Source organism: Anabrus simplex, chromosome 5, assembly GCF_040414725.1.
Source record: "Anabrus simplex isolate iqAnaSimp1 chromosome 5, ASM4041472v1, whole genome shotgun sequence".
NCBI lineage: Eukaryota > Metazoa > Arthropoda > Insecta > Orthoptera > Tettigoniidae > Anabrus > Anabrus simplex.
In genome coordinates, this window is record NC_090269.1 from 75,601,084 (window position 1) to 75,621,877 (window position 20,794).

The window sequence follows — 20,794 nt, forward strand, 5'->3', positions numbered from 1 at the left end:
CTAGGAAACTAGAGGTGTGAATCCAAAATATTTAGGAGTCACACTGGATCATACTCTCACCTACAAGCAACACTGCCTGAACACAAAGCTTAAAGTAAGTGCAAGGAGCATTTTTAGACAGATAACAGGTTATACCTGGGGAGCACACCCACTTACTGTGAAGACCACAGCACTTGCTTTAGGTTATTCTACAGCAGAGTATGCTAGCCCAGTATGGTATAAGTGTGCCCCTGTAAAGGAAGTGGACAAGGCCTTAATGAGACATGTAGGTTGATTACAGGGGGCTTAAAACCTACACCTGTTGTTAAATTTAATCTCTTACCAGGCATTGCCCCTCATGACATCTGAAGGGAAATAGCTGCAAATATGGAGAGATACGAGGTTGCTCATCTAGAGTCTCATCCTCTCCATGGTCATCAAGTTGCTAAGGAAAGGCTTAAGCCAGGGATGGCGAACCTTTTCCAACTAGTGTGCCATTTTAAATATGGTTTATTATTCTCAACTGTCTACTGTGCCAGTTTTTATTTTCTTTGGAATGGCTACAAACCCCCATCCCCCCATCCCCGACTTCTATCCTTCATTCCAAATTATGCATCATTATACGTTATTACATATCTTCTTCTTCTTCTACTTAATCTGTTTACCCTCCAGGGTCAGTTTTTCCCTCGGACTCAGCGAGGGATCCCACCTCTACTGCCTCAAGGGCAGTGTCCTGGAGCTTCAGACTCTGGGTCGGGGATACAACTGGGGAGGATGACCAGTATCTCACCCAGGCGGTCTCACCTGCTATGCTGAACAGGGGCCTTGCAGGGGATGGGAAGATTCGAAGGGATAGAGAAGGATGAAGGAAGGGAGCGGCCGTGCCCTTAACTTAGGGACCATCCCGGCATTTGCCTGGAGGAGAAGTGGGAAACCACGGAAAACCAATTCCAGGATGGCTGAGGTGGGAATCGAACCCACCTCTACTCAGTTAACCTCCCGAGGCTGAGTCGACCCCGTTCCAGCCCTCGTACCACTTTTCAAATTTCGTGGCAGAGCCTGGAATCGAACCCGGGCCTCCGGGGGTGGCAGCTAATCACACTAACCATTACACCACAGAGGCGAACAGCAAGTTTCTTCATGGCCGAAAACTTTTGTAGGAGGCTGTTCTACTGTACAAGTATTAAGTTCCCCGGCTTCTGGAGAGAGTATTCACCATCAACAGCAAATTCGATTTTCACCAATATACGAATTTGTTCACCCATATACTGCTTTCTTGAAATTCAGTCAACTCCACTTGTAAACTGTCAATTTCTAACAACACACACACACAAAAAAAACTTAATATCACTCATTTGTGCAATATGAGGTTTTGAAATAAAGTGCAAAATTTCCTCCAAATCTCGAAATTGGGATAATCTCTTGGCAACTATTTGTCTTGAAAAATTCAAAACAGTAAACAGTTACACACTAAAAATAATTATGTGCTGCTGGCAACCATGGAAAAGCTAAAGTTCACTAATTGACTGATGTGGGCGAGCGAACGGCTCTCCGGCCGCATTTGACATTTATCTCACTTGACTTCCGGACCTATCAGTGCTGCCATAATGCACTTCCGAATGGAACTAGAATTTAGATTTTTGGTATTTATTTCTTAAACCTGAAACACTATGACTGTACGATGCATGAGATGTGTATACTCTATAATACAAGACATATATAAAAATGATAATGCGTGCATGTGGTGTGCCACCAAAATCGTGTTCGCATGTCATCTAGTGACATGCGTGGCATAGGTTCGCCATCCCTGGCTTAAGCTGAGGAAGAGTTTACTGAAAATGTTTACCAGGATTCAATCACAGAGGTCCAGGTTGTCCAACATACCAAACTGGTCTGAGCTATCCGGAAAGCTACCCCCAAGATATGAAGAGAAGTAGTCAGTTTGGAAATCACTCAACCATCTGAGAACTGAAGTAGAAAGATTGAAGACCACTGCGCAAAAATAAGGTTTCTCTACATCCACCACCATGTGTGACTGCAGAGAGTTACAGACCACTGAGCATATGTGCAACTGTTTTCTTTGTCCTTCATCCTGATCTACTGAGGAATTAATTTTCACTACATCTCAGGCATTGGATGTTTCACTTTACTGGGCAAATTCCATTTAATTTTTATCTTACATATTACTACTCTAATGTAATTTATACGTATGATGTTTCTGACATGAGTAAGTCCATGGATATACAGGGTGCATCAAACTCTGTAATTTTATAATAAATTAAATACATATAATTTGGACATCTTCTTCATGAAACAAATCAACTTTGAATTGGCATGTGATACTTTCCTATAAAATACATACTATTGAATATTATCTCTGTTTTCTGTACATGTCTGATTTCATCATTCTTCTAGTTGTTCTTTTGTTTCTCTTCTATTTAAATCCATTTTTTAAATGACCTATAAATTAAACTTTATTTATCTTTTCAGAATATTATTTTGCATAATGTGTCATGTTTATTTCATACTCTCTTCTTTAAGTCAGGGAAGTGTGATGGCCTAGTAATTGGTCCATCTCTATCTGTTCAGTGTCCAGGATAATACGTATTAAGGTGTTTGCAGATGAACTGAAATAAGAGGGAACACCAACTTACATTAAGTACAATTGTTGACAGGATGCAAGTAATCAGGCAATGTAGTACACAACAAATCTGTGTGGTTCTGTCCAGTAAGCCTATCCAGAAGAATACAGGGTCACAACAAGTACCAAGAACTGGAGAGAATAGGATATCATGCGGGAGGGGTCTACAAGTAGGTCAGACCCACATCAAATTTATTCACAATGAGATTACTTTTGTAATAATTGTAACTGATGTTTTTCATTTTATTCTGGCAGTCAGAACACGTTTGTATATGCTCTGAAACTGCAAATGCAGACAACTCTGTAATTATGCATTTTCAGATCCCTTGTTTGCTTCTCCCTATACGAGGAATTCAATCCTGAAATGTTGCCTCTGAGTTTTGATACACCCTGTATACCAAGAACACTGGAATGAAGAAGGAAACAACAATTAAGAATAACTGTACTAAGTAAAAAAATAATTGAGAAACTGAAGGGCAAAGTAAAACTGCAAGATATCCAATCCCCAAATAATACAATATGATATGGACTAACACAAGCATCACTAGATTTTGTACTCACAATCAATGATTTGTTGAATAAAAAATACGTATACCCTACATCGACACACAGTTCTGACCAAAAAATTTTCTTGCTTTCTGCTCCAAAGAAATAACAGCATGCATTGTCAAAAGTCCAAGTAATGTAGAAACGTTTTGTTCTCAGTTGTTGTAGGTTGAAATAAAATAGCTTCAATCTGCCTGATAATTTATTCAAATCCCTGATCAAGAATACAACAATTATTTCATCTGAACTTCGGTATGCCTTACTTAAAGGCTCCGGATATCATTTTCTGGCCTTTCCTTTCTTGCAACTTCATTATAATATCCCTTTCTCCACTATGAATAACAATGTTGATTTTCCTGCATGAAGATATTCATGTACGCTCACTCAGGAGCGACTGATATATGTACCATGCTTCTGCACAACATGTACGATGATGCATGCACACAGCTTATCTCTGTCACTCACCCTTCCACCTCGCTGCTTTGAACTGTGTGTCAAGTTGTCTTGCACGATCGGTAGTATCTTTTTCAAAGATACTGAGGTGGCCTTTTATTTCATTTTTTCTTACCCCACATCCTGGAAATAGTGTCCTGGCTATCACTGCTTCCACTTACTTGGGCCGGATTCTCCTTCTTCTGTTCAATCTTTCTTCATAAATTCCTGTTCATTCCAGACGACAGTATTAGTATTGAGAGATCCAATGGATCAATAATTTTCCTGTCTTTCACAGCACCTTTCTTTTCATCCAATACTCCCCTCCTCCAAAGGGTATGAACATTTTCTTCTTCAGTAATGGAGTTGAAGACTTGGATGTCACGCCCCTTAAACAGAAAAACTCTATCTAATAAGCACGATTTGAAACATTTACAAGGAATAATTAGCCTACACAATTATCTAAGCCACTGGTGATCTCATCTGAGATAAAATATGACATACTGAAGCACACTAAATTGTTTAATGTACAATATCCTGGTAGTCTTTTGAAGAGATCAAGAATGACTGTGGTGTATAATTTCTCAAATATAGACTGGATGTATAATCACTCTCCCAGATAAAAAAGGATGAAACCTGGGGATCGTTGATATGTTTCATAAACACAACAATGAGCAGGTATTACATTTCTCCTCACACTAGGACTAATTGAAAATGAACTTATCTTGAAGACTTTTTAGAGAGAAATCAAATTCTTTGTTACAGATTTTCTCTTCCACATTTATCAGACTGGATTTGATAATCTTTGTAAAACACGACAATATGAATGGAATTTAGCAAGAAGTAAAAAGGAAGCATCATTTATTCCTAATTTATAGGAATTAACACAGCAGTTGATTCCATTCTGCCCAGCAGAAACATACTGTGAAGAGCACAGCTCACATATGTATAAGTTATAAGTCACTACAAACAGCATAAACATTAGTCTAAAATTATAATGACAAAGCAGTGATGAGAAATTTTTACACAAAGCATGAAAGTGATAAATCAGTCTCAGTGTAGGCCAAACCAGCTGCTATTTATGAAATAATTATTGCTTATATCACATCTCTATGATACATATATACAATATTCACAAAACAACAAAATTAACAATTACAATACTAAATAAATAAAATATTTGTAACTTTTCCCCCAAAACATTCTTTCTACCATGATCCTTTTCTTGATATTCTCATGCAAGTGCCAATAATTGAAGTTGCCTAACCAGTATGATATTTGTTGATTTTGGCAATAAATGATCCACTACTAACAAAACACCACAATCAAATATCTATTAAAACATCAATTAAAATATGTTGAAAAGTAATTTAGATACTGTACTACCAGCATACAGTTTCTGTACAAAAAAAAATCTACAACAACATGATAACATTTTGCACTATTTAGTGCATCTTTAGAGCCTTCTAAATAAGACTGGCATGCTTATAAGCAGATATGAATGTATACATGGCACTATGGTGATATTCAGGCTTTTGGTGTGATTACATCATTCTTTCTTCCACAAGATCTCATTTTTATAGGACCTTTCTTCACAATAAATTATTATAACTAAATATTTTGGTTTCGAACATGTATATAATACCTATACATTAACTCACTTGTGCAAAGAGAGCATACAACTTGAGTGTGATTCAAGAATACACACGGCAATATAAATTGAAACACATCATGGTTACATTGTTCTCAAGCAGAAGTGAATATTTTAATTATTGTTAGTCAAATTTTGTCCATTTCATTTGTGAAGAACGTGAGCTTGCGTCCGTTACTAAATCTTCAAAAGGATCAACTGGAGATTGTTGAGCAGTTGAGCGCATTGAACTTGGCCCACCATTTTGAGTAGATAACTTATTAAAATCTATACCATACTCTTTGAGAAGGTCCATATCTTGATTGCTACAAGGAGTAGAAGAACTTGAAGAAGGTACATGAATGTCGCCAGAATAACCTACTTTACCTGACTGTGTGCTGCCTATAAAGTTTGTAGTCGCAGACCTGTTCCGTGAAGTCACCACACTAGGTTCTCGCACTTGTGAATATAGGAAACTCTTATTACCTGGTGAAGCTGAACTACTGTGAACTGAGGATTTCTGCCCAACAGTGGGAATAAAGTAAGGGTAGAGAGGGTTTGTTAAACCCTCCATATTCAAGTTTGTAGACGACGATGGTGATGAGGTGTGACTTGAGTTTGGAGTAACAGTTGGCCTATCTTTGGTTAACAGAGGATCAAAATCCTCATCACTTGGAGTCGAATCCAACCGAATAAGATCAGTCTCTGACTCGTTTTGCTGGAAAAAAAAAATTAATAATTTATGACATGTGAATATAACTTTCTCCAATGGTTAGAGATGCATCATATAAAATCAACAAGCAACAACAAGAAACTAAGAAATTTATAACTACTGTTTCAGTTATAACCAGTATGTAAATTTTAATGCATTAAAAACATGTTTCACATACTCAAATACAGAGACCATTTTAGGAAATAAAATTTAGCTAGGTTCACTTTCATTCCTCTTTCTCAAGTTTTCATTAAGTGACCAAGTTTGGGTTCTAGGCTTTCTTATACTAAGCCAGCCAGCCAGCCACCCACCCACATACACACATCTATACGTATTTTCTTTTTTTTCCCTCCAGTTTAATCTTTAATTATATTTAAAACACTAGGCTAATTTTTGTTACAGCAAGTTTGAGAGAACGGCTGAATCAATCAACATTGTAAAGCATTCTGATGAAAGCTCTTCTTGCCGTATATTTTTAAATTATTAAAGAAAAATGTAGCATTCTGATTGGCTAAAGCGCTCGCCAGTACTTCAAGGCCACCTGAACCGTGAGAGTGCTGAGTCATGTGGCACGAAAGAAGAGGTGGAAGAGGGTAAGCATGCATGTGGAGTCAGACGTCTTCCTGGTCAGCTGTACTTCAGCTTCTTCCAGACTGTGTTGTAGCGAGTCGCTTGGCCGAGAAGAATGTCCAATAACGGACCATTTATATTGGTATTAAGAAGCTATTCAATGCAATTTTCCTGTCTCTACTGTAGTTCTTCCTATATTTGGATAAATTTAAATGTTTCCTCTACCATATCTCCTTTCCCTTTATTTGTTAGTTTGATTTTGGAGAAAATTTCTCATGTTGTAATTTTAAGACTGAAGCTGTGGACTTCTTCGATTCCAGTAGTTAACGAAATGAGTCGATCCTCTGTGTCATATTAATGTGCTGATTTTCAATTTTGATTAGGTGGACATGGTACTTGTAACAAACCAGGAACAATTTTCAATTATTAATGAAAACATTGACGTGCTCCAACAAAACAACATAAATGTCAAGAATGCATTTTTTATCGATGATCCCGGGGGGCACTAGCAAAACATTTAGGATACACAATACAAATGTGCTTCAGGAATAGACGCTCTTTGGCTGCCCAGCGATTGAACAGTGCACATTACATTCCAAATCCCTCTAAATTTAAATGAGAGTTTGGTGTCTGGAATAAAATTAAATCCCAAAGTAGCTGACAATATTTGATTAGTACAGCTCAATATGGGATAAAGTCTCAATGGCAAATAGACCTTCATTAATGTGTGTGAATCATCTTTCAAAATACATCACAGGTAATGACATTCCTTGTGATGGGAAAATTATTGTTCTTGGGTGAGATTTCATGAAAGTTTTGTCTCTTCTGCTGGATGCTTATCACCAAATATTTATTTATAATATTATATTAAATACTCTCCTCTTTGACCCTTCTTCAAGATGCACCATTTCCGCAACAACAAGAAATGGAATTTGCTGATTTTTTTAAAGAAATCAGTAACGGTGACTACCCCTCTGTAGATGGCGATGGATCAAATGTTATTGAACTACTAGCCAGAATTTTAGCACATGATGATATCATGATTGAAATTTTGTTCACTTCTTCGAAAGATGTCATAATTTTCTCTAAAGTTTCCATTCTTAATTAATTTGAAAGTCATTGGATTTATACCTGGTAGTTCAAAACCATACACTAGCATCAACAGATTAATAATGAAGATGAAAGCTAGCTACTTCAATTTCCTACATAATTCTTGAATTCCTTGGAATTAATAGTTTGCCTTCACTCTATTCAAGATAAGAACACAGGCTGACCAGTTTAATGTGAGACCGGCGAGGATACTTCTTTTTTAACATCTTTATGAAACGAAGTATGGCATTTAATTGCAAAACTTTTAAGAGAAGTTCCCACTCCAGAACAGCCTTCAGCAAAAGTGTGGAACGTATTTTATTAAGACTTGTTTTCAGACAATAAAAAAAAAAAAAACACCTTAAGATTTTAACAAATACTAACCTATATTTTATGAGTTACTTTCTATGTGTTATGGAAGTTATATGTTTTTATGATGGTGTTTTTTGGCTAGAATCTATAGTTTTTAATTTTCAAGGTGCATGCGTAATAATTTGACGATACTTAACGTGATAAGTTTTGATCAGAGCAAAGAGACAGAACCAGATACCAAGAATATCCAGTGTCTTTCAGTTTCCCAATATGTATCCTTGTTCTCTTTTTGTTTTTTTAACTTTGATGACTGAAGACGTCTTCCAATGAGGACAAAACATGTACCATGATTTAATGTTATCCTGAAAGGAATAAATTTAATTTGTATTGTAAAGGTGGAATTCTCCTAAACGTACCATAAAACTTATAACCGGTCTTGTGATCACTGCATGGTCTGCTATGGCCATGTGTATGCTGCAACAGTTGTTGCTGTCTCGAACCAGAAGTATGGGCATATCAACACGCTTGTCACCAAATATGTTACGCAATTCTCCACTGCGACCATGCCCGCTCCCTCAAAATTCATTAACACAACCAGTAGGCGTCAATGCTCTTCTCACACATCAACAATGTCCAACGAGCTATACCAAATGAATGGACGAGTTGCTATAGTAGCCCCTGTGTATAAAGGAAAGGGTGATAGACATAAAGCTGAAAATTACAGGCCAGTCAGTTTGACATGCATTGCATGTAAGCTTTGGGAAAGCATTCTTTCTGATTATATTAGACATGTTTGCAAAATTAATAACTGGTTTGATAGAAGGCAGTTTGGGTTTAGGAAAGGTTATTCTACAGAAGCTCAACTTGTAGGATTCCAGCAAGATATAGCAGATACCCTGGATTCAAGAGGTCAAATGGACTGTATCACGATTGAGCTATCTAGGGCATTTGATAGGGTAGATCATGGGCAACTACTGGCAAAAATGAGTGCAATTGGACTACAAAAAAAGAGTGACTGAATGGGTGGCTAAATTTCTAGAAAATAGAACTCAGAGTAGGTGAAGCTTTATCTGACCCTGTAATATTTAAGAGGGGGATTCCTCCAGGCAGTATTATTGGACCTTTATGTTTTCTTATATACATAAATGATATGTGTAAAGAAGTGGAATCAGTGATAAGGCTTTTTGCAGATGATTTTATTCTGTACAGAGTAATAAATAAGTTACAAGATTGTGAGCAACTGCAAAATGATCTCGATAATGTTGTGAGATGGACAGTAGGCAATGGTATGATGATAAACAGGGTTTTGTGAGTTTCACAAATAGGAAAAATCCTCTCAGTTTTAATTACTGTGTTGATGGGGTGAAAGTTCCTTTTGGGGATTATTGTAAGTACCTAGGTGTTAATATAAGGAAAGATCTTCATTTGGGGGGGGGGGGGAGTTAGGGATTGGAATAACTTACGAAGGGAGCTGTTCAACAAATTTCCAATTTTGTTGCAATCATTTAAGAAAAGACTAGGGAAAGGCTAGGAAAACAACAGATAAGGAATTTGCCACCTGGGCGACTGCCCAAAATGCTGATCAGTAGCAAGTGATTGATAGAACTTTGCTGGAAACTAGATCAGTAATAAGTGATTGATAGAACTTTGCTGGAAACTATCATCTGATACTCCTATTGTAAGTGTCCAACTGCTGATACATGTCAGACAGTAGGCAGATAATCTTGAACCCTCTACAGAGCTGCACTCTTGATCATCTTATATGCAGAGGTATAGCAATTCAGGCATATGTTTGTGACTCAGACTTTGATGTTAAAGGCTCACTCAACTCATGAATCATGTCGAAAATGCAATTCAGTAATTCTATAAATAAATATAATGGTGAAAATCTGACATCAATACGACAAATAGTTCTTGAGTTACATACCATCAAAAGTTGGAGTCATACAGTACACATTGTGATAAGAGAACCACCAGCCAGCCACACTAGATGTCCTGTCCAAAGTATGAGATATACCTTTCTTCAGCTTCCTCTTTACTGAGTTTACCTTGGATAGTGACCCATGATTTTGTGGATGATGTTCTCTGCCTGTTACACATGGAATGATATAGTTGGTACACTTGCCATGAGGTATGTCGTTGACTACAAATTATTTCCTGTCACCAGTCTTGTTATTGTGTTGTCTTTTACAAACCCCCTCTGCTGATGTTTTTGAAAATGCCACAGTTGCACATGTTACTTCCTTCTTTCCATGGGTATTGTGGTCAAGAGCTCCAATCATACATCTTACGTACATTCCCACAAAACTGAAGTGTACTCTTTTAGGAAGATATTTCAGTCTCTCATTATGAAAACATTCCAGACTGCTAGTATGTAGAAAATTATTTTATGACTCGTTTATCATTAATTATCTCTTGTAGAGCAGAATTTTCTTTCAAATTTTTCTTAACCCACTAAAGGTCTCCAGTCAGGTTACTGTGTGCACAGGATGTGTACTTCCTTCCATTTTCCCATGAATGATTTAGAAGTTAAGTAAATTGTTCAACAAGTAGTTCAGGATCGTTTTCACACAAGATGCCAAACGCCAACCTCGTGATAGATAGATGGCAATATCTTTTTCACCATAGTCCTTACCCCTGTGTGTCTCTTGGAGAGAAAAAAATTCATTACTAGTTTCTGACATATCAGCTATAGCATGTTTTTCCATGTCCCCTTGCATCATACCCCTATGAATGACAATGAAGTCTAATATTTTAGACATATCCAGGTTCATGATAGTATAAGTGATACAGTTTGCCAAAAATCCTGGGGAATCATACTGGCCATCTCCTGCTAAACACAATCATTCAGCAAATGTATAAAAGTATGCATTACAAAAAAACCACATCTTTATTGTTTCTGCAAATGATAGAAAAGCACTGAAGGTAAGTCCACACAAATACCTGATGCAATGTAAATGTTACTAGTTAAAGTAAGTTTTTTTGCCTGAAGATTACTAGCTAAAGGAATGGCCCCATTGCTGCAAACAGTTTTTACATGAAAATACACACCTGACTGATGTGCATGAGTTTCAGTCACAAGCATTCCACACATCAATAATTTAAATAATGACAGCAATGCACAATTAATGAAGTTTGCTGTTCTTTGAGCATTTAATAGCCTGTTTTCACAAGTTTCATTTTCAGAGCCTGTATAACCAGAGGGTTTTGATGTCGGAGCATCCAAGCACGGTCATGTAAATGACTTAACTCCTCTATGGAAGGCAAGTGCTGGCTATCCTTATGGTAGTCGATATGTTAACTTCTCCTGTTTCTGCCAAACTCTCTCTTGAGGCTTAAAATGCCAGTCATACCTGTACTGTATTTTGCCTGATATGCCTCAATTGATATGCAAATGTAGGAATTGTGGGTGTGGCCAGACATTAAGGAGTATGAGGGAGAAGTTGGAGAGTTTGAGGGAGATAATTAGGATTCACTCTGAGGACAGGATGGGATACAGTAGGAATAGTAGAAGACAGGTGGCCTAGTGTTTTAAGGGGAAGGATATTAGAGGCTAAGGGCTCTATTAAGGAGCAGAGTTCAGGGCAGGTGTCTGTGAGAACCTGGTACGAGTCACTGCAAGTAGAACAACAAAGAGAAGATGAGGAACAGGGAACTGCTGCTAAGGAGTGTGGTAGTAGGAGGAAAGTAAAAGTTAGGAAAGGGAAATGTAGAGTAGAGGATAAGAAACAAAAGGTGGAACAGGGTCATGGGGGGGGAGAAAAGGGAGGAGGAAGTAGCTTCTACAGCCATCAGAAAAGATAGGAGAGACCAGGAGCGGAGGGGATCAAATAGGGTGGGTACAGTTAAGGCTCTGGTCATAGGGGATTCCATTGTTAGACATGTGGGGAAAGTGTGTGGAGGTGAGGGAATGAGGATAGAGTGTTATCCAGAAATTAGGTTAAGGCAGATGTTGAAGAAAGTAGAAGAATAAGGGAAAGGATAAGGTGCTAGTCTTTCACGCTGGTACCAACAACGTAAGGCAATTAGGTATACGTATCAACATAGATGGGGATGTGTGGGATCTAGTAAATGCAGTATGGGGAAGTTTAAGGAAGCAGAGATTGTTTTCAGTGGAATAATGTATAGGAGGGATACTTACTGGAAAGTGATTGGGGATTAAATGAGACTATGGGGTGGATATGTGGTAAAATGGGAGTGACATTTGTAGATCCTAATCGGTGGGTAGGAGATAGGGATCTGCACTTAGATGGCCTTCACTTGAACTGCACTGTTATGTACAAGTTAGGAGTTTGTTCAGAAGGGCTATAGGGAGGTACATTTAGGGAAACGGAATGGACTAGGGAGCAGTGATAAGGGTATAGGTATCAAAGTCAAGTAGGGATAACACAAAAATGTTAGTGGTAAACTGTAGAAGTATTGTAAAGAAAGGAAGAGAATTAAATAATTTAATAGATATATACTTACCAGATATTGTAATAGGAGTTGAATCATGGCTAAGAAATGATATAATGGATGCAGAAATGTTCTCATTTATCACAGAGATAGGATAGGAATGGTATGAGGGGGAGTATTCCTTCTGGTGAAAGAGGAATTTATAAGCTATGAAAAAGTTAAAGATGACAAATGAAATTCTAGGTGTAAGGCTCATCTCTAATGATAATAGGCAACTTGATGATTTTGGAGTGTACAGCCCTGGAAAGGGTGGTAAAGACTCCGATTCAGAATTATTTGGTAAGATAATCAGTTATGTGGGAAACGATGTGAAAAAAAACGCTGTGACTGTAGTGGGTGATCTCAATTTACCAAATGTCAAATGAGAAGGTAATGTGAATGACAGGAAGCATGACCAACAAATGGCAAATAAGTTAATCTGGGAAGGACAGCTGAATCAGAAAGTGATGGAACCAACTAGAGGGAAGAATATTCTGGACGTGGTGCTGGTAAAACCAGATGAGCTCTGTAGAGAAACCAAAGTAATAGATGGTATTAGTGATCACGGAACTGTTTTCGTCGTAGTTAAAAATAAATGTAATAGAAAGGAAGGTCGTAAAAGTTGGACTATTAGGCAGTACCACATGGCTGATAAGACAGGCATGAGTGAGTTAAAAAAAGTAATTATGATCGGCGGAAAACGGTAAATAAAAATGTAAACAGACTGTGGGATGGGTTTAAAACAATTGTTGAGGAATGTGAAAACAGGTATGTACCTTTAAAGGTGGTAAGGAATGGTAAAGACATGCTATATTACAACAGAGAAGTAAAGAGACTGAGGAGGAGGTGCAAGTCAGAAAGAAATAGTGTTAGAAATGGTACTGGGAGTAAGGAGAAATTGAAGGAGCTTATTAGAAAATTGAATCTAGAAAAAAAGTCAGCAAAGGATAACACAATGGCAAGCATAATCGGCAGTCATACAAATTTTAGTGAAAAATGGAAGGGTATGTATAGGTACTTTAAGGCAGAAACAGGTTTCATGAAGGACATTCCAGGAATCACTCATGAACAAGAGGAGTGTGTATGCGAGGATCTTCAGAAGGCAGGAGTATTCAGTCAGCAACATGTAAGGATTTCCGGATACAAGGATAATGTCCAGATAGGACGTGACTAGTATTAAAGAAGAATTGAAATTTACCTACAATAATGAAGACATTTACAATAAGATAGTTGAAAACTAGAAAATAAGCTGGAATAGAAAAGATTTCTGGGGATATACTAAAGACAATGGGAGGGATGTACTACAATATCTGAATTACTTATTTGATTACTGTTTGCATGAAGGAGCAACACCAAATGAATGGAAAGTTGCTACAGTAGCCCCTGTGATAGATACAAAGCTGAAAATAACAGGCCAGTCAGTTTGACATGTGTTGCATGTAAGCTTTGGCAAAGCATTCTTTCTGATTATATTAGACATGTTTGCAAAATTAATAACTGGTTCTATAGAAGGCAGTTCGGGTTTATTAAAGATTATTCCACTGAAGCTCAACTCATCACATTCCAGCAAGTTATAGCAGATATCTTGGATTGGATTCAAGGAGGTCAAATGGACTGTATGGCAATTGACCTATCTAAAGCATTTGATAGGGTAGATTTGGGAGAGTAATGACAAAAATGAGTGCAATTGGACAAAACAGAAAAGTGACCGAGTGGGTGGCTATACTTCTAGAAAATAGAACTCTGAGAATTAGTGCAGCTGAAACTTTATCTGATCCTGTAATCATTAAGAGGGGAATTCCTCAAGGCAGTATTACTGGACCTTTATTTTATATATATATAACTGATATGAGTAAAGAAGTGGAATCAGAGATAAGGCTTTTTGTGGATGATGTTATTCTGTATAGAGTAAGAAGTAAGTTACAAGATTGTGAGCAACAGCAAAAAGACCTCGACAATGTTGTGAGATGAACAGCAGGCAATAGTATGATGACAAACGGGGTTAAAAGTCAGGTTGCGAGTTTCACTAATAGGAGAAGTCCTCTCAGTTTTAACTATTGCACTGATGAGGTGAAAGTTTACTTTTGGGGATCACTGTTAATTACATAGGTGTTTAATATAAGGAAAGATCTTCATTGGGGTAATCACATAAATGGGACTGTAAATAAAGGGTACAGATCTCTGCACATGGTTATGAGGCTATTTAGGGGGATGTAGAAAGGATGTAAAGGAAAGGGCATATAAGTCTCTGGTAAGCCCCAACTAAGATATGGTTCCAGTGTAGGAGACCCCACCAGGATTACTTGATTCGAGAACTGGAAAAAATTGAAAAGCAGGTCAACTTGTTCTGGGTAATTTCTGACAAAATAGTAAAGAAAGTGTTGCAAAGTTTGGGCTGGGAAGACCTGGGAGAAAGGAGACAAATTGTGGTATGTAATCATACATTTATATATTTAACAAACTTAATCCACCTTGTCAATACAATAAAATGAAATATATTGACAAGGTGGATTAAGTGTGTTATATATTTAAATGTATGATTAATTTGAAGTGAATATGGACCTAATTACTTTGCTTCCGCCGTTTGCTGATGGATGGCGACAACGATGCGTAGCAGTCGAACGAAACAGGTCGCAGACGTCAACTTGGACCTCTGTCAACATAACCCCATTCAAACTTAGTCGATGTGTGTCTGCATCATAAAGTTGTTCTCGACTGAGCATGGCAGTGTACGAGCCGCCAAATTCTCAGCATTTGCGGGAGGTGTTTCTGTTTTGTTTCAAAATGAAGAAAACAGCGGCTGAGTCTCATCGAAGGCTCTCACGTACGTATGGTGAGGACACTATTAGTGGAAGAATGTGTCGTGAGTGGTTTCAACGCTTCAAGAACGGTGATTTTAACGTCAAAGACCGGCATAGTGGTGGAAGAGAGAAAGTTTTCGAAGATGCAGAATTGGAGACATTGCTGAGTGAAGACTCGCATCAAACTCAAGAAGAATTGGCACGATCAGTGGGAGTGACACAGCAAGCCATTTCGAAACGTCTCAAGACCATGGGCATGATTCAGAAAGAAGGAACTTGGGTCCCGTATGAGTTGAAACCAAGAGATGTTGAATGGGGATGAAAAATGGGTTCATTACAATAACCCTAAACGCAAAAAATCATGGGGATATCTCGGCCATCTTCAACGTCGACGGCAAAACCGAATATCCACGGCTCCAAGATCTGCATTTGGTGGAACTAGCTCGGCGTCGTGCACTATGAGGTGTTCAAACCTTGGTGAAACAATCACAGGTGCTCGTTATCAAACACAATTAATGTGTTTGAGCAGAGCATTGAAAGACAAACAGCCGCAATACAGCGAGAGGCACGATAAAGTGATTTTCCAACATGACAACGCTCGACCCCACGTTGCAAAAGAGGTAAAAACATACCTGGGAATGTTAAAATGGGACGTCCTACCCCACCCGCTGTATTCTCTAGACATTGCTCCCTCTGATTATCACCTGTTTCGATCAATGGCGCATGGCCTGGCTGACCGACACTTCCGATCTCATGAAGAAGTCACAAATTGGATCGATTCGGGGATCGCTTCAAAAGATGAACAATTTTTTTGACACGGGATTCAAACACTGCCTGAAAGATGGGAGAAAGTCCTGGCCAGCGATGGACACTACTCTGAATGATACATGTGTAAGTAATGTTTTATTAAAGCCTCCAATGTTGGGGGCAAAACGGCGGAAGCAAAGTTGTACACCTTGTATTTGACCATTATGGTTAAAATAATTAATTCTAAGGGATATGTTCTGAGCTGTCAGTGGAGAGATGGCGTGGAATGACATTAGTAGACGAATAAGTTTGAGTGGTGTTTTTAAAAGTAGGAAATATCACAATATGAAGATAAAGTTGGAATTCAAGAGGACAAATTGGAGCAAATATTTGTTTACAGGAAGGGAAGTTAGGAATTGGGATAATATACCAAGGGAGATGTTCAATATATTTTCAAATTCTTTGCAATTATTTAAGAAAAAGACTAGGATAACAACAGATAGGGAATCTAACACTGCCCTAAATTCAGTTCAGTGGTGATTGATTTTATTTTATTGGTAACAGTTGCAATGAGACGAGAAGGTACTGATTCTTCTTGACTGATCAGTGATGTAATATACAGTCCTGGAAGAACTAGGTAACAAAGACAGAAGAAAGTGTGCATTCATGACATATAATAACTTAAACAATTAATAGCGAAAACTTTTCCACAATGTTCAATACATTCACTACCAGCTACCTGTTAGCCTTTTAAAAGCCAGGCTACTAATGTTTACATTCATCCAGCTTTTTTTTTTTTTTTCTAAGAAAAACTACTCAACATAAAATTCTGAAGTTTTCATCATACCAGACAACTTCTAGGAGTAAGTAGTACATTGTGTCACACATTCAAGGATTAAAAAATGGAGTACCTCATGATAGGGCATGGAGCTGTGACAATCACTTGTTATGCGTACTAGTTAGTTAGTTCAGTATAAATAAACAAACACCAATTACAGGGCAAAAAAATGTCTACATATAATATGTCGTTTTGTTAGGTATATATTGGTACATTCCTCCACATCTATATTTTTGCTAAATATAGCAGATAGATAGCAGGAATACAGATAGTCCTATCAGCATTTTCACTTCTCAGAAAAAAAAAAAATAATTTTCACTATATGAGGGTATCACCTCCATTAAACAACATATCACTGATTTCTTCCACAGACAATGGTCTACCTGTAAAATAATCTCCTACATTTCAGACACTGCCACATGCCATTCCTCACAGCACTGGCAATGACTTTCAAGGGCTAGCAGAAGATTGAATGACTTTGTTGTTTAGGCTTAAAAGTTACAAGAAAGAGTTCAGTAGCCATTCCACTGAGGACAAAAAACTGCAGGCTACGGTCACATTCTTTCAGAGAAAGAATATCCGAGCACGGTCATGTATATGACTTAACAACTCTATGGGAGGCAAGTACTGGCTATCCTAAGAGGAGTTAACCCCTTCACAGCAGTCAACATGTCAACTTCTCTATCTGCCAAACTCTCTCAAGGCTTAAAATGACAGTCATACCTGTACTGTATTTTTCCTGATCCGTCCCAATTGATACCATCCTCAACAATCTCTGCTCTACTTCATGAGCACTTGAAAAATCTGCCATAGTTCAATATATTACCAATTATCAAATTTATGTTGAAAAAAAAAACAACAATTTATGAGAAATTAAGTAGCACCAGTACAGACAAAACTCAGAGCATTTTAACAGATATAAGGATTATATTAGAAGAAAGTTCTGACACCCATCCATATTCAAAATCATAACCATTATCTTTGATTATAAAGATCACAGATTATGTTTACAGTTATGACAAATAGCCATATCTTTATTACCATGCATGAGAGAGAAAATCTGCAAGTGAAATGTAAAGCTTGGTTGGCAGACTACCTGATATATCGTCATTGCACCTTGAAATACCGTTATGTGACAATGTTGAGGGAGAAATACTGACCCGCACCGCTTGCATCACTTAGAACAGAGCTTTGTCGATATACTTCACACAATACTGATGACAGAACCTTTCTGAAATATTATCACATAGCGTTTTTCCTAGGTACAACGGTGATATCAACTATTAACCCACCACTATTGTGCATCTATATACTGATAATGTAAACAAGATTTTTAAAAAACTCTGTCACCCTGAAATATAGTTCTAAAGGTAACAAACATGCAACTATAAAATCCTATTCCACAATAAAATCAATGAAGAACAGAACATGCAGACTATGCAAATAAGCTGGAGTTTTACCTTATTGTTCCTTGAGCTTGCAGTTTTTACTGGAGGAGGCAGTCTGACCAGATCTACTGAGGAGGGGGAAGCCACTACGAAAACTGAATCACTCCCACCACCACTGAGAAACAGGTTGAACCCATTAGAGGTGGGGAACTGAGGAAAATGTTCAGGAGAGGGCATGGGACTGAGAGGAAGTGGAGGAGGTGAAAGAGTAATACCAACACGTGATCTAGCAGGTGCGACGGGGGGAGAAGAATCACCTGGAGCAGACCACCAGTAATTGGAACTGTTGGCACCAGAAGGCTTGAAGCTCTCTAAACTGCGAACAGGCTTCAGCTGCAATAGCAAAGCCATCACACAAATACACACACAGTGCTACTTCATTCTGACAAGATAATGGCCCTCTTCTAAGCTTTCCTTGATTTTCAAACATGAAAAACAGTGGTTACTATGACAGGCAACAACTCAAGTGTTGCCAAGGGTCACATATTCTTTCCCTTGTAAGGCAAGCTTCACTCAAGCTCATAAATTTTAAAACCAACATACATGCACCATTTGATGACATAAGATAAGAAAAGAATAATGTCAGACCTTTTTCGAAGTTATGAGAAAAGCAGTCCTACTCAAGAGTTCCTTCAAGATCACCATTTCAAAACTAAGAAGGAAGGCCCTGATGATTCGTGCAGTCTACTAGGCATTACCCACCGAGTGCCAAATGAAATAAGCATATACTACCATAAGTATTCTCTTTTGCACTCAAAGAGAGATTGCATACTTGGTGTGATAAATAGTATGAAAAAGTAAAATAAAAATATTTACTACTGGAACAGAAATATTGTAGGAGATATGCAAATATTCAACTTGATAGCAACAAAGCATTTTAAAATAAAAACAACATAGACTACCTTCAAAATGATTCACTTATCTATCAAATATTAATAGGACATTCCAGGGATAAATATTATTGCCTAGTGAAAAAGTGTGCTTTTGACAAAATTTGTAGATATTGCAGACCTTCATATGACCCTCTGTACGTACATACTTCTTCATTAGAGACTCCTACGCCTTCCAGCATGCAGGCTGCAAGCCTCAGTGAATTTTCTAAATGCTACCGCAATCCTCTACTTGTAACTAGCTCTGTGGCCTCATTTAGTTCTACACTTCTTATTTTTAAATCATTAGAAACCGAGTCTAACCATCATCATCTTGGTCTCCTCCTACTTCTCTTACCTTCCATGACTGAGTCCAGTATTCATCTATGTAACCTATCCTTCTTCATTTGCGTTATATGACCACACCACCAAAGCTGGTTTATGTGTACAGCTACATCAATCGATTTAATTCCTCACTTAACCTTTATCTGCTCTTTCTGAGTACCCTGCTGTCATAGTCTGTTTCATGTCTGTTACTTTAAACTTACTAATAAGATATCATTCTCATAAAGCAAAAGTCGCCTGAAAACAGACTGGTGTACAGACAGTTTTGTCTGGGAGCTAACTTCCTTGAACAGAATACGGTTGATTGCAATTGTGAACTTGCTGTATTAGCTTTGCTGCACTTTGACTCAATCTCACTTACAAAACTAACCATCCTCAGAGAATACACATCCTAAATACTAGAAGTCATCTACCTGTTCCAGTTCTGTATTCCCAACCTGACTTCAATTATCTTAGATTTCTTACCTACTGACATCAATTTAATCTTGGAAAGGCTAATTTTCATATACTCATTACACCTATTCTCAAGTTCCAAGATATTAGACTGCAAACTTTCAGCACAATCTGCCATTAAGACCATTATGATCCATGTAAACTACGAACAGCAAAGGTGAAAAATTACAGCCATGTCTAACACCTATGAATACTTTGAACTAAAACCTCATTCTGCCATCAATTCTCACTGCAGCCCAATTGTCAGCATGAATGCCTTTGATTGCTTTTAATAATCTACCTTTAATGCCGTAGTCTTCCAGTATGGTGAACATCTTTTCCCTCGATACTCTCGACATCTCTACCTTCCCCAGATCTACAAAACAAACAAATGGCTATTCCTCTTGTAGCACTTTTCAATTACTTGGCACATACTGAAAATCTGATCCTAACAGCCCCTCTGTGGTCTGAAACAACATTAGTTTTCATCCAACTTACTCTGAACCACTGATCGTAGCCTCCCTACCAAAATGGCAGTTAACACCTTGCTTGGTATATTGATCAATGATATACCGGTTACCCCAATAGTTGTTGCTATCCTTCCTGTTCCCTTGCTTAGAGATAGGTGCAATTACAGCTTTTGCCCAATCAGAAATTACCTTACTAACATTCCATGCTAATCTTATTACTCTATGAAGCCACTTATTCCTTCCTGTCCAATATATTTCACAATTTAAGGTCTAATTTCATCTGTTTCTGCAACTTTATGACAATGGAGTTTATTTACTATCCTTTCCACTTCCTCAAGCATAATTTCACCAACATAACTGTTCCTTCTCCCCAAGAGCTTGGTTGTTCATAACACCACCAGAAAGATTTCCTTTTAGGTTAAGAAGAGTTTCAAAACATTCCTTCCACCTGTCTAGTGATTTTCTGGGATCTATTAGGAGTTCATCTTATTTACCCAAA

At 37.8% G+C, this 20,794-nt stretch overlaps 1 protein-coding gene across 3 annotated transcripts in view; it reads right to left on the reverse strand.

Annotated features, from left to right (window-relative positions):
• Positions 1-1,200: 1,200 nt before the first annotated feature.
• LOC136873760 (DENN domain-containing protein 1A) overlaps positions 1,201-20,794 on the reverse strand; it is a 257,596-nt gene continuing 238,002 nt past the window's right edge. The window contains exons 13-15 of one of the 3 annotated variants that reach the window (XM_067146948.2): positions 18,192-18,512; positions 5,715-5,946; positions 1,201-3,987 (exon numbers count right to left, since the gene is read on the reverse strand). In XM_067146948.2, the coding sequence (XP_067003049.1) occupies positions 3,980-3,987; positions 5,715-5,946; positions 18,192-18,512 (561 nt within the window). In that variant the 3' untranslated portion in view covers positions 1,201-3,979. Of the gene's footprint in view, positions 5,947-18,191; positions 18,513-20,794 lie in introns of all 3 variants that reach the window. The other 2 variants (XM_067146946.2, XM_067146947.2) reach the window with 2 other exon arrangements.